At 40.8% G+C, this 14,914-nt stretch overlaps 1 protein-coding gene and 1 long non-coding RNA gene across 3 annotated transcripts; one reads left to right on the top strand and one right to left on the bottom strand.

Moving 5' to 3' along the window:
- The first annotated feature begins 490 nt into the window (after nucleotides 1–490).
- Nucleotides 491–2,561, top strand: LOC145547675 (uncharacterized). 2 transcript variants are annotated; one of them, XR_014083971.1, is made up of 2 exons: nucleotides 491–1,235; nucleotides 1,937–2,561. It is a non-coding gene; the product is annotated as an uncharacterized LOC145547675 (long non-coding RNA). The 2 variants fall into 2 exon arrangements; XR_014083970.1 differs by having other exon boundaries at nucleotides 491–1,262.
- A 1,578-nt stretch (nucleotides 2,562–4,139) lies between these two features.
- Nucleotides 4,140–14,534, bottom strand: LOC103477526 (metaxin-1-like). The gene is made up of 8 exons (XM_008430686.3): nucleotides 14,394–14,534; nucleotides 12,136–12,205; nucleotides 11,966–12,045; nucleotides 9,844–9,936; nucleotides 9,578–9,760; nucleotides 7,807–7,883; nucleotides 5,306–5,463; nucleotides 4,140–4,525 (listed from the first exon to the last, which is right to left on the bottom strand). The coding sequence occupies exons 1-8, from the start codon at nucleotides 14,472–14,474 to the stop codon at nucleotides 4,299–4,301; spliced, it is 969 nt and encodes a 322-aa protein (XP_008428908.2). The 5' UTR covers nucleotides 14,475–14,534; the 3' UTR covers nucleotides 4,140–4,298.
- Nucleotides 14,535–14,914: the final 380 nt, after the last annotated feature.

Genomic DNA, 14,914 nt, shown 5'->3' with positions numbered 1-14,914 from the left:
ATTAATCGCAACTTTATCCCAAATAATGAACAATTTAAGCAATATTTAGATTTTTAAAACCAATTTTTCTGCTAAATTGTTAAATAAATAGACATGAGCTCATCGACGTCAATATTTATCATTTTTAATTTGATCTTCAACCATCAGATTGGCGCAAAGTTCAGCTTTTCAGGAATGTGGATGCCGACATTAGCGTTAGCGATAGCTGCTAATGCTAACGTTAGAAGCGTTAGCATTCTAACATGTTAGCAGTTAACATTGAGATGCCCTTTTAGGCTTGAATAGCCTCAATGACAGGCTAGCTTCTTTTAGCACGACTTGAACACAATAGTCTTTTCCATATCAATTTAACAGAGAAGCGGCTTCGTCATCCATTGCTGTCAGCGGATTTAGCTTGTGCGTCAGATTTGCAGTCGTACCAGAAACAAACGGCTACAAATGTTCCACCCTGAAATTTTGTATAAATTTTTTTTTTAAATTGACCAATTTCATCAGTATTGATATTGGAAGCAACAGATACCAACATTAACATATCAATATCGGCCCAATAAGTAAAACTGTACCAATATTAATTATTCAATAACGACCAATATTTATTTACATCCTGTTAGTTCGGGTTGTTGTTTGTTTGGTCATGTGTTATTGATCCAGGATTATCAGTTGTATAACTTATAATAATGTCCGTTGTTTATTCAGCATAGAAAAAACAGAAAATTTATAATATTGGTAAATTTTCACATCGGTGCATCGCCACTGGACATTTTAGAAAAACTAAAATCACATGACATGCAGGTGATCTGCTCTCAGTTTTTGATCTTTAGGAACTAAAAATGTAAAAAAAATCAGAATATATGTAAATTAAACTTCAGCATCTCACTATGAAACAAAGAAAAATGAAGCAGGATCACTTTTAAACAAATGTAAAAGTGTCTGGATGGAGATGAGAGGAAGAAAGTCTGTGCTTCTGAATTCATCAAAGATCTTTTCTTCCGCTGAGAGTCTCCACTCCCCCTGACCTGACGCTGCAGGTGTTCCAGGTTCGCTTTCCCTCTTGTTTCAGGGTAAACATCAGATGTTAACAGGCTGTTGGAGTCAGCAGTTAGGAATGCAGAGCTGCATACTGTCAACATGCAGCAGCGCAGAAACGGAGCCGCCTCAGAGAGACTCTCCTAATAACACAGACGAGTCTCAGGCAAGGAAGCTGCTGCTGCTGGAGTTATCAACCAAAATCTATGGTAAGACTAGGATAAACAAAGTTAAAGGTAAGCAATACTAAAACACCAAGATAGGAATAATGTGAAGTTAAACTATGATGAGAGGACCAGAGGTAAAATAATGGCAAGATAAAGGCAAACAAAACTAAACTAGGATGAGATGAAGTTACACTAAGATAAACTACACAAGCTAAGATAATTAACCTAATCTACGGGAAGATAAACATGGAAAATATATGCTAAACTTACCGATGTCAAATAGAATGGCCAGGTTAATCTAAACCAGGTTAGGCTAACACAGATATGTTGAACTAAGGTACGTTAACAGAAGACAAGCTAAAATATGCAAACAGAGCAAAGTTAACCTGAGCTAACATGAGATCAAATAAAACTAGGCTAATGACGCTAAAATAAACTGAGCTGGGCTAACAGATGCTAAGCTAAGCTAAGGGTTTAAACCAAGTTAAAATGAAATGCACTAAGATAAGCAGTAAAGATGATCTTTACTAACCTAAGCTAAAACAAGTTGAACAAAAATATGAAGCCAGATGTTTGTTAAGCTAACAGAAGCTAACAAGGATTTTAAAAAAGCAACTTTTGGAAGACTAGGAGAACTACTAATCACACGAAACCTTTTTAATCTAAACTGTCGATAAGTTTTTGTTGCTGATATTAAAACTGTTTGATAAAAAAATGTTTTTTTTTTAAAAACTTGTTCTCAGGTTGTGGGGAACGTCGATCCATGGAGCAGGAAACACGAGTTTCAGGGAGGAAAATGTCCAGGATCTGAAACAAACCCAACAGTTTCTCCTCCGGCCTCCCCTCCAGCTCTGTTTGTTTCGGATCCTGGAGCGTTGCCATGGAAACGTGTATTTACCAGCAGGTGAGGAGGAGGAGGGAGGGAGGAAACTCCTTCATCCAACCGTCTGACTTGGTTTTCCTGGTTTTCCGAGAAACAGGAGAGTTTCCCCTTCAGACACTGAGCTGGTTCTGTGTCGGTTCTGCTGGTTCTGTGTCGGTTCCGCTGGTTCTGTGTCGGTTCTGCTGGTTTCTCCAGTTTCTCTGTGAGCAGAATGAAAGGAGGATTTCGATCCACAAACCGTTTCCAGATCAGCTCGTTAGCAGTGAGGGACCCCGGCCAGGATTCCTGCATGGTGCCGTCATGTGCAGCTGGGTGTCCCTCAGGAGGTCCAGACCCGGCCCAGACCCGGTCCACCCCGACGGCTGGAGGCTCAGGGGCCACATTTACATGCTCCCAACTGGCTTCACTGATCCAGTCTGCTGTAAAAAATATGACTCAGAATAAAAATATATGGAGCCGTTTGCAAAGTTACAGGCAACAACAAACATGTTCACCATGTCATTCATTCATTCATTCATGCGTCAGCTTCAAACTAAATATTTAGTTTACATCCTAAATACTTAGATCCAAACTAAATGTGTAGCTAACACGCAACTTCAGCTGCAAACTGAATATTTCATTAGCAAGCTACACATTTAATTTACAACCTAAGTATTTTTGATGCAAACCATTTGCTTCGCTAGCAAACTACTTATTTAGCCTAAACCTTAATATTTAGCTAGCAAACTTTACTAGCTAAATATTTAGTTCAAATCTAAATATTTAATTAGCAACATGAATATGTAGCTTCAAATTAAATATTCAGCTTGAAATGTTTAATTGGCAAACAACATATTTAGTCAGCAATGTCAATATTTAGCTCCACACCAGTTATTGCTGATGTTCTTCTTTCTGTTTTTCTCTTCATCTTCTTACAGGATTTCTGTAAATATCAAAGTGAATTTTAAGGCTTTTTAAAAGAATCTCAGTCTAAGAAATATGACAAATACCTGCTGGAAGTTAACTGAAAAACTGATTATCTTAAGTATCCATCCATCTTATCCGGGGTCGGGTCTCGGGGTCAGCAGCCTCAGGAGGCCCAGACTTCCCTCTTCCAGCTCCTCCAGGAACCCCAAGGCGTTCCCAGGCCATAGAGAGACATCGTCCCTCCAGCGTGTCCTGGGTCTCCCCTCCTCCCGGTGGGACCTGATCTCCTCACCAGGGAGGCGTCCAGGAGGCATCCTGACCAGATGCCCGAGCCTCAACTGGCTCCTCTCGACGTGGAGGAGCAGCGGCTCTACTCTGAGTCCCTCCCGGATGACCGAGCTTCTCTCTCTAAGGGAGAGCCCAGCCACCCTGCGGAGGAGGAAACCCATTTCGGCCGCTTGTACCCGTGATCTGGTTCTTTCGGTCATGACCCAAAGCTCATGACCATAGATGAGGGTGGGAACGTAGATCGACCGGTAAATCGAGAGCTTCGCTTTGTGGCTCAGCTCTCTCTTCACCACGACGGACCGGTACAGACCCGCTTCACGGCAGACGCTGCCCCAATCCGCCTGTCGATCTCCCTTCTTCCCTCATTATGAACAAGATCCCCAGATACTTAAACTCCTCCACTTGAGGCAGGACGACCCCCCTGACCCGGAGAAGGCACTCTACCCTTTTCCGGCTCAAGACCATGGCCTCGGATTTGGAGGCACTGAGCCTCATCCCGGCTGCGAACCGCTCCAGTGAGAGCTGCAGGTCACGGCCTGATGAAGCCAACAGGACCACATCATCCGCAAAAAGCAGAGATCATGTTTATCTTAAGTAGTTAAATAATTGTAACTTATATTTCAGCACAGAGATGAAACGTAATATTATACTCCGATTATTTTTATTTTCTCCTGCATCAGATTACAGGAATGTTTTCATTTTCCCAAACAAGGAGCGTCAATCAGCAGGTCTGTACAAATGGCTGAATATTTCTAAAAATTACATCCTAATTTACAGATTTATGCTGCAATCTGGTTTTAGTTTAGTTAAAAGATGTGATCCGACAAACCGAGGATTAATTAATGTTTTCAAACATTGCTCAGATGAAGTGGGTTGAATATCTTTATTTCCTGTTCAGCACCCAGACCCACTTCCTGTCCGCTCCAGGCTCATAAATTATTCCCGTTTCATCGTTTCCTGGCCGCCCCCCGCGGCGGGGAACCTGGAAAAGCTCTGGTTTCTCAGTCCCGCATCGTCCTTCGTTTTCCTCAGCTGTCCCCTTCTTCTTCGTGGGCCCCGATGTGCTCCGGGTCCGGCGGCTCCTCCAGCGCCTCCTGGTGGCCGTGTTGGATGGACACCATGCCGGTCAGCAGGGCGTAGCTCAGCATGGCGCCCAAGGCGAACAGAGCCGACAGAAACTGCTTCCTGCGCTTGTTGGGGACGTTGTCGAAATCTCCGGCCTCCGGCGCCGCCGCCGCCTTCTGAGCCGGCGGCTCTGGAAGCGGCAGAGAGATTATCAATCCGGAGGATTATCAGCCGTGGCTTTGCATCAACGCTCTAACTGTTCATGTCGTCATAAAATGTGTTCTAGAAACATTTAATATTTTCCACTTCAACAACAATGTCATCAATAACTCAAGTTCTTAATTATTATTTTCAATAAAAGAAATAAATCTGGATTTTAGACATTTAAAATATTTCTCATTTACATATTTAGTTTTAATTCATTAATGCAAAACATTCTCTAAACATCTATATGATGTATAATAACATTTTATGATTATAATTCATATTTAAATGTTTTTATAGCTTAATAAACATTTTTTAAATATTTTAAATATTTAACATTTACGTAAGATTTTAATTAAACTACATCATTTTATTTAATTTGTCCTACATACATAATATTCTCAAACATTTAATTAATAAAGTATTTGATTAGAAATTATATATTTAAACGTGCTCACGTAGTTATATTAAAATATTAAAAAGTTATATTTACATAGCAATTAAATCAAATTAATTAATACATAGCACTCAAATGGTTCATTTATAAAATATTTTTATGATAATTAACTTTTTGTATGTTTAAAGTAGTTCTCATGCTGGAGGTAAATCTTTAAAACCTTATTTTCGTCCTGCTGTGACTCTGTTTTCCCTCCTCTGTCACTGAGCTCATCAGTTTACATGAAGTCATTTCAACCCAGCTTCATCATCTCAGGGCCCAAGTGACTCGCGGAGCTTTTTCCTGCAGATGCTGCCAGATGTCGCTCACCTCGGCCGTCTCTGGGGAAGTAGAGCAGCAGGATGTTGGAGCAGAAGTCGCTCAGGTTGTCCAGGGACTTCAGGTGCTGCTGCAGCTTCCCGTTGGGAAGTCTGCACTTCAGGATGGGAGCCAGGTGGCCGAAGACGTAGGCGTCCAGAGACGAAGGCCTGCAGGGGAAACCAGGCAGCAGAAACGTCAGCGTTGGTGTCCGGGCTGCACGTAAAAAACGTTACATGCTTACTGCAAGCTAAAATAAGTTAAAAACATTTTGATTACTCGCTTGAACAAAGAGGAGATTATTACTGCCATCATAATCCGAGCTCACGGATAAATCTCGGCCAAAGCAACAATGTTTTAAGGCTGATATCGTCATCGCACGATCCGAACCGTTGGAAGAAATATTTACGGATTATTCTTAAAATGTACATCAATAAAGTGCAACACACTTATTTACAGTAATTCAAATACTTCTTGCTATAATTTGTCATTTTGCTAGGCCATGTTATAATTCTCTTGATGAATAATTGTCAATTTAGTTAAAGAATTAGAAAAATGAGTATTTAACTCACTGGACTGTTAGCTAGCAGCTACAGCCGATGCGCCCTCTGGTGGACTCATCAAGGACAACAAAAGACCTTTATTTTATATATAATTGCATCATTTTTTTACGTTTCTTTTTGTGGCTCTAGTGGCCTTTATTTGACAGCTCAGACAGGAACGTAGAGTAATGAGAAGGAGGAGGACGTGCAGCAAAGGTCACCAGGCCGGGATTTGAACCTGTGTCGAGGACTGAGGCCTCCTGATGTGGGTTAACGCTGCGCCACCGCAGCAACTGATTGTTTGTTTAGATCAGTGGTTCTTAACCTTTTTTTAGGTACCGAACCCACCAGATTCATATGCGCATCATTCACTGAACTCTTCTGTGGTGATAAATAAAATATGTTTTCCCCCAAATTCAAGACATAGGGGTGACCCAACTAGAGTCTAGTTGGGTCAGTTTAAGAAGATCACCAAGTCTTCTTAAAGGTAGAGTCTCTGAGATCAGTTCTTCAAACTATAGTCAGTGTTTTCAGCTGATCTGACTGTCCAGGAACGACCCAAGGTTTTTAAACTCTGCCAGTTTAAACAGGTTGGCCATCGAGAGAAACTGGAACCACTTTAATGTCTTTAGGTCATTTAATTAGCTCTACATTCTTAAAAGAATGAAAAATAAATAATAAAGACTTTGCGGTATTCTGATTTAGTAATGTAATTATATTAGCTGTGTTACCACCCCCACGCCACTAGAGGCAGTAGCAACCCCGAAAAGATGCGACTAAGGAGCAGATTTAGAAGTTCACCGAAAGCTACAGAATTTGGTAAAAACTGAGTTTTGCTGAAGTAAATAAAGACGCAAATTCAAATCCCTGCTGAGAGAGGAGCTCCTTCAATCAGGGCTCCTCCACAGCTCTGATTGGCTAAGCAATGTAACGTGATCCTCTGATTGGCTCAGCAATGTAACATGATCCTCTGATTGGCTAAGCAATGTAACGTGATCCTCTGATTGGCTCAGCAATGTAACGTGCTCCTCTGATTGGCTCAGCAATGTAACGTGCTCCTCTGATTGGCTCAGCAATGTAACGTGCTCCTCTGATTGGCTCAGCAATGTAACGTGATCCTCTGATTGGCTCAGCAATGTAACGTGATCCTCTGGAGGAAGTGATGGCAAAGCGGGGCGTCATCACGACTTTACACCCCTCAGACCGACTCATCGAGACTTTGAATAATTGTCAATTTATTAGTTAAAGAATTAGAAATCTGAACATTCAGTGCATCGAACCCAGGCTCTTACCACTGGTTTAGATCAAATAAATGTTACCGTATTGGTGTTTATGTGAATCACGTTCTAAAGTGGTCAAAGTGAGAAGTGTTGCCAAATGCGATTAAATCGTTTTTTTATTTCTTGTAATTATATTCAATTAATACACTATTTTTACTATTTCAATGATATACAACAAGAAAACTAATAAAAATACCCTTCCTGTAAGTATTTCAGATTGTGACAATCACTTAGCTCTTCGCCGATACATTCGGCCATCTTGGATTTTTTTGCTTCTTCTGTTTTAGGACTTTCTTGTTGTAACCAAAAAAGTCACAGAACAACCAGAGGTAATTCTAAGACAGTTTACAAAAACCATTAATCCGGTACGACTTACCAAAGGCAAAGTTTATTATTATTACCTATTAAAACATTGCAGAAACAACCCAAAATACACCAGCAGTTAGCAGCTAGCTGTTAGCTGCTAAGCTAGTGGGGTAACTGGCATGTTAGCATCAAAACGCTGACACAACAAAGCGGTTATTTCACTCTCAAAACATCGACTTCATGACGCATATTATACAATAAATCTCTGTAGAAACCATTTCCAGGCAGCGTGGGCGCTGCACGTCTGGAATAATTCACTTCAATAATCGTTTTAAATTTCACTCTGAGGTCGGAGATGGAAAATCTGCAGAACTTGAGAACTTACGAGTCTCCGAAGAAGAACTTGTGTGAGCCGAGTCTCTGCGACAGGAGGTTCATGCACTCTGCAGCGTCCCGGTACAGCTGGAAGACACAGGTCCAAACCGCGACTCAGAGGGTAAACAAACATGATCCTTGAACACCTCGGTTCTGATAAAACAGGTCCAAAATGCCTCTGGCAGCAGGAAATACAAGCGACATCACCAGAACCGGAACAGAGCCGTTTGTAGGGAACAGTTCAGAAAGAATAAAACCGGAGCTCTGAGAAGCAGGAAGAAAACCTCTGAGAGAAACTAGACCGACCTTTGACCTCAGAGGATTCACATAAAGACGGAGAGGAAGAAGCTTAGATTATAATAAAATAAACCAGATTAATCGGATTAAAAAAATATCCTTCTGCAGATTTTTCATTTAACAACAAACTTATTTTACACAGAATCAGAAATACATTAAAAGATTAAATAATTTCCTTTTTAAGAAAATCAACATTTTATTACCTAAAACGCATCAACATCATTCATTCAGGAAACCTTCAGCTGACTGGACATCAGCACAGTGAAGGACTGATCTGCTGATTATTACTTTTTTATACTGATTAATAATTGGATTAAAAGGTAATTAATAAATTTTATTTACAGAATCTGAAGCAGGTGAAAATAAATCTGCCACTAGATGAGTTCTGGGTTAAACAGATTTACGCAAAAATACTTTTTCTTTTATCTTAAGTGCAAAATGTTTATATTTTCTGAACAGTTTTGGCTTAATTTACTGCTTTGACTGGGTTATTTTTAGAAAAAGACATTTCTGAGTCTAGTTAATGAACTGATTTCTAAATTAGTTACAATAATCAATCTGATTGATCGTTTCAGTTGTAAGGAGAACATCTGGATGTTTAGAGGAAAGAACCAGATGTTGACAGCCTGAAACTTTGTTTTCCTGCTCCCCTGAACATAAAGCGACCTCTGACCTTAGTCCTGAGCAGCAGTTTTCCTACCGCTCTGGATTTGTTCCGACCACATGGAAGCGATCTCTGTGTCCAGATGGGAAAAAGATTAAATCCCGACCACTTCATTTAGATCAACGTTGGATGAATATCAGGATTTATTCACTCATTCATCTTTCTGCTCATTTTTACATCAGCTTCAAACAGAAGCTGCTGCTTCCTCAGGATTTATTCAGCAGGGAAAGAAGCAGAGAGCAGCCAGCTATCAAACATGGTGGTGGAGGGGTGATGATGTGGGCTTGTTTTGCAGCTACAGAACCTAGACTCCATAAGATCAGTTAAAGGGGCAGCATCGTGTGTTTTATGTGGCACATAGTGCAGTTTTACAGCAGTCAGGTAACTGTGTTGCCTTCAGTTGGTATAAAAATTTTATATATATAAAATATGACTTGAAAGAAATTTTACTTCCAGATTTAACGTCTTGAAATTGGGCCTCTGTTTCTTTAAGAACTCCTGCTCTTTCTGAAGCTCCGCCTCCAGGAAGTCATCCCAACATGGTTCCTCTATTAACCCTTTAGCGTTTTTACCAGAGTTGCTCTGGAGCAGCTCCTATAATGAGCTCAGCAGCTGGTTGCTGATTGCTGCTGGCTAGTCTGAAGGAGCTTCATCTTCGAAGGCGGGGCTACGTCCACCCAGGCATTTTGCACAGCTGAATGAATGATTGCCATAGAGAATAAAGGATTTCTCAAAGAGGCAGTAAAGAACCGATCCAGAAAAGTGGATTTTACATGATACCGGTCCTTTAAGCTGCTGGGAAGCTCCAACTTGGTCTCACCTCCTTCTCCAGCTCCTCCCCAGCCTCCAGGTGCTCGTCTCCCCTCAGCAGCCGCAGCTTCTCCAGCTGCCGGCTCTGCATCCGGCCAGGCAGGAAGAAGTTCAGTGGGAACATCATGTGCTCGGCGTACCAGCGTCGGGTCACCTCCACGAAGTTCTTCGGCTCCACCCAGAAGGTGTAGATCTGCAGGAGGAAGTCCGACCCGCAGGCTGGTGAGCAGGTTCAGGACGGGATGCAGGGGTTCAGGGGGAAACGATCCGTCTTACCAGCGCCGGCATGAGCTTCTCCTCCAGCAGAGAGATGAAGGCCAGGCTGTCAGCACCTTCTTTAGCCGACAGGTCGAAGTCTGCGTTGAATTTCTGAGGAAACACAAACCAGGAGGGTTTTCAGACACTGCAGATGCTAATTTACTTATGCTATAATCTGAAATGTCTGAGCTGTAAACTTTCACTTTTTTAATAAAGTTTGTCCTGATTTATTTTAGAATAGCCTCCAACTACAAAGCAACGCTAGAACATTGCAAACTAGCCGCTTAATAAAAAGCATTTTAACTCATTTAAATGTACAAATCATCAAACCCTTTTTACACAAAACAAAAAGACACTTATTATTTTTCACGTTAAGCCATGATTACCGACAAATATCGTCCAAACCAGCAACCTAACTTTAACTTATAAACACTTCGGCCTTACATACTCCATCTTGGATTTCCTCCGTTTTCTTTGTCAGGGTAAACAAAAACGGTCACAAAATAACTACCAGAGGAAACTCTATAAATTGTTTTTAAAAAACAGTTAATGCAGTATAACCTACACAGTCTTCAACAAAGTTTATTATTATTACATATGAACATAAAATATAGCAGTCAGCCCGAAATACACTAGCAGTCCGCTGCTAAGCTAAGCTGCTAGCGGAACAACTAGCATGAAATGCTAACGCAGTCTAACGGTTATTTCACTCTCAAAACATCGTCTACTAAAGACTGGTTGGTGGAATGCCAAATACTCTATGATAAAAACTTTAGAGGAATTTCTTCCAGGTATTTGGTGGACGTTATTAACGGAAAACTAATAAAAAGTGCTTGTCCACTTCTTCGTGTATATGAGGACGGTAAAGTGGGTAAAAGATACACCGCCACCTTTTGGTTTAACTCGATACTACAGATCAATTCAATACACGTTCACCCCCTTTTACTTCTGTTAATTTATTCACAATTTGATTCGTTTGCTACTAGTTGGATTCACGTTGAGGTGCATTTACAGATATAACCTCAGACCGGTTTAAAAAAACCGGTCTGACCCTTATTCTTCTTCTTCTCAGTCTTTATGTTCCCAGAATAAATAAAACCCATTTAGATTAAAAAGCTATTTTTTCTGATTCTCATGTAAACTAAAGGAGACAGGCTGAAGTAGAAAGTTCTGGAGAAGTTCAGCTGTGATGGCTGCAGCTTCACTCAGTTCTGGTTCTGGTCCATTCTGAAGCTCTGCATGTGTGTTTTATTGGGTGTTGTAGAGTTTATAGGTCTAGTTGGACACATTTCAGGTTCCTTCACTACCTTGAGGATATGAAGTTATTCTGAAACCAAGGTGAAAAGAACCTGACAAGGAGAAAGAACCACCAAAGATCAGCGTTGGGATGAAGAAGAAGTCAGGAGCTGTGGTTGGAAACCATGATGACGGAGACAAACAAGCAGCAGAAACGTGACTGACGGGGTTTAAAAGCTGCAGCCGAGCGTGAAAACCGCAGTTTGTTCCTCCTGCAGCTCCTGCGGTTTCTGGACAACCTACCACAGCGAGCGCACCCCAGAGCATGCTGGGTAATGTCTTCCAGCTGCTGCTGATCCCAGCTGAAGCCAGAGGTTTGGCTGATAACGGTAGATGACGTAACTCCAAGAGCTACTGCAGATAAAAAGCACCAGTTTCACTGGCAGATTTCCACTTAAAGCCAGGAAAAATATCCTGTTAGAAGTGAAAAACTGTCAGTGGAGGAAGACTTTTTTATTAAAGGATTACTGACACAAAACAAGCTCCTTCATCTTGCTGAAATGTTACTTGTTTTGTATTTTTTTCAAATATTTGCACTAGGAAGTAGACAAAATGCTTGGTAAGGTTTTGTGTTATTGCAGTGAGATTATTTTTGCTCCTTTTCTAAAATCTCTGCAAATTATAATTAAAAATAAAAGATGCAAATGAGCGACTGGTTGGATTTCCTGTTCAGTCCACAAAGTTTCACATTAAAGGCATCTATCTGGTCTCTGTTTTAAATCTTAAAAAATTTCATTTTTGCAAAAGTCGTGTCAACAACCGTAAATCCAGGTGAAATTTACCTGAACTACTTATTAAAAAACAATAAATCAAAGTTATTTTCTCTGACTGGTTAGACGTTCACCTGTTTCCTGAGGTGGATGATGATGTCAGAGGGGCGGGACAGAGTCTCGTTCTGATTGGTCCTCAGAGCAGGAAGAGAACCTGGTGAAACCATGGGAAGCAGTAAAGCGTGAGAAGCTTTGGATGATTTTTCCCGTCGGAGTGAAGCGGAGCTGCAATGATCCGACTCACCGCCGGGACTCCGCCAGGGGTTGCAGATCTTCCTAAGCTTCAGCGGAGCGCCAGCGAACTGAGCGTACGCCTGCAGAACGAGAGGAATCACAGAAACATCTTCACTCCAGCAGTTTAACCTCCTGCTCCAGTTAACAATCTTTATGTTTATTTTCAAAAAGCAACTATCAAATCTAGTGACTTCAAAACAGTGACTGGAAAAATCTAGCAACTTTTTTGTTGTCAAAAACGTGACTAACAAAAAACTCTAGTACCATTTTTTTTTTAAGTGATCAGAATTTAAACAAAATTGTCAAAATTTGCATGTAAACAAAAATGAAACCCTGAATTCAGTTTATCTGCAAAAATAAGAATATTTGGGGTTTAGTTACTCTTTAGAGTTAAAGTCATAAAACTCATCAATATTTGTTAAATTTGTGAAAATTGAGATGAAAAAAAAGTTGATATTTAATATTTCTAAGAAAATCATTTGAAGAGCCGCAGATGGATGATGAAACTATGTTTAACTGAAGCTGCAGCAGAAGCTGAAGCTGCTGGAGGAACCAGAATAAACGACCTCTGCAGACGGCAGGAACAAACGTCTCCTCATGCAGGGATGTGTGGGTTTCTGTTAAACTGCCCGAGACATGATGACAGCCTCTGGAAAATGTTCCCAGAATCTGCTGCTGATTAAATCACTTTTTTTGTTCACATGAGTTCTCTCATTCAGGCTGTTTGTGTTCAACGCCGCCGCCGCCTTTCGGTTCCTCTGCAGGTCGATCCGACGGGGCCAAAAGCAGCTTTCAGACAGACACTTACAGTAAAACGTGACTCAGAGCTTCTGGAAGTAAAAGCTGCGTAAAAACGATTGGCTGCTAGTCGAGAGCCTCACTCGGTTTTACAACCAGGAAAAATGAGGAGGAATTTCCTCATAAAACTGTGAAGACATTTATTCCACCAGCTGGATGTGAGGGAACTGGAGCTGCATATGCTCCTCCTCTGGGTCTGGGTTCTGGTACTGCTTCAGCATCACCAGGCAGGAGGTAAAGTCAGTTTGCTGCCGAGAAGGTCCTGCAGTAAAACTCGCCTGCATGCGTTCATTACGCAACGTTTAAGGGCTCAGACAGGGTGGGACATCACAGCGTCAGTCCAGCAGGGGGCACCTGGCTTAAGCCCCGCCTCCTCCATGCAAACCCACAGCCAGCTGTGACTCAGTAACTGGTTTCCCACCCGCGTCATTACCCAGCATACACTGCTGCTCCGCTGACTGATGTGAAGCCAACAATAACATGTTTGGATCAGGTTTAATCGCTCTGCAGACACAAAGCATTCTGGGTGGTCGTCATCATCTGATCCGTCAGTCTGGTGTAAGAAAACGCTTTTAAAGTTCTGCTGGTTCTTAAAGCTGCAGTGTTTACTTAAAGCAGACGAACCAATCAGACTCCAGGGAAGTTCATTCACTAACCAATCACTGTCTGAGTTCAGCAGAAACACTTCCTGGTCAAAAGCTGAAACACAGGAACATCCAGAACTGGACGTCTGAGCTGAACAGGAGTTTTCTACAACTGCTAGATGCTTTTAATTTATGCTGAACTGGAAGAGAAAATATTCAGACTAAAACTTCCAACACTTTCCAGCAGTTTGCTGCCACCTGCTGGTAATGCGCGGAATTACACAACATTCATGAGCATCCAGATGCTTAAGATATTAAGATATGAATCAGCCTGGGCTACTTCAGGATAAATACAGTAAGTTAGGATAAAATGACAAACAATAAGCATGTCTGCTGTTTTTTCTACGGTTTTCAAAGCTACGACCAAACGAACCCAGCAGGCAAAAATGCAACCATCAGGCTTCCGAGGTTGATTTTCATTTTCTTTTGGTTCCAGTGACTAAAACGAATAAAAGAGGAAAAAATGCTCCAGGTTTAGGAAATCCAAGCTTTTGAATATTAACGTTGTTATTTTTAAGACTTTTAAAAGTACCAAAGACCACGAGATCTGCAGTTAATCGAGTTATTTTAATGTTAACTGGTCTTAATTTCCCACTGGAAGACAGAAAATAGTTACTGCGGCTGTTTGATCAGCTTCCGTGTGTTTATTCATTAAAATAAACCATTAAATTACATTTAAAATAAGCCAGTTTGACCGTCATATTAAACCGGATTATTTATTCATTCAGCGGTTCGGCTGGAGGACTTAACCCGACTTTCGGTAACAGAAACACCGCCGACAGGCAGCCGACGAACCGACACCGACTACCAGCGACCGAACCCTCACCAGAACCACCAGGCAGTCGGTGCTGACAGACGGCAAACCCCAGTCTCCTTCCCAGCAAAACAACTCGTCGGGGGCCGCCATCTTTTTCAACTGGAAGATGAACTTTAACACCGGAAGAAGAGCGTTCTTCTCCACCGGCGGCTATCAAAATAAAATAAAATAAAATAAAATAAAATAAAATAAAATAAAATAAAATAAAATAAAATAAAATAAAATAAAATAAAATAAAATAAAATAAAATAAAATAATTTTGTATCATCTTAAAAAATATACTTAAGACTCAAATAATCTTTGCAAATTACATGTAATTCTATTGAAATAAATTCAAATGTGAAACATCAGAAATCATTAAATTCAAGTAGAGAAGACATAAAATCATTGTGAAGAAAATTAAATGAAATAATTTTAAACTGAACAAAAGATAATGTATGGATAATAAACCAAATATATATAAAAACTAACTTCTATTACAACATCAGATTATTTTGTTAGAGTCTTATAATTAATAAACAATAAAAGGA

This window comes from Poecilia reticulata, chromosome 16 (genome assembly GCF_904066995.2).
Source record: "Poecilia reticulata chromosome 16, P_reticulata-male-v2, whole genome shotgun sequence".
NCBI classification, from domain to species: Eukaryota; Metazoa; Chordata; class Actinopteri; order Cyprinodontiformes; family Poeciliidae; genus Poecilia; species Poecilia reticulata.
The sequence above is the reverse complement of the archived record's forward strand: the minus strand, read 5'-3'. Positions and strand labels throughout refer to the sequence as shown.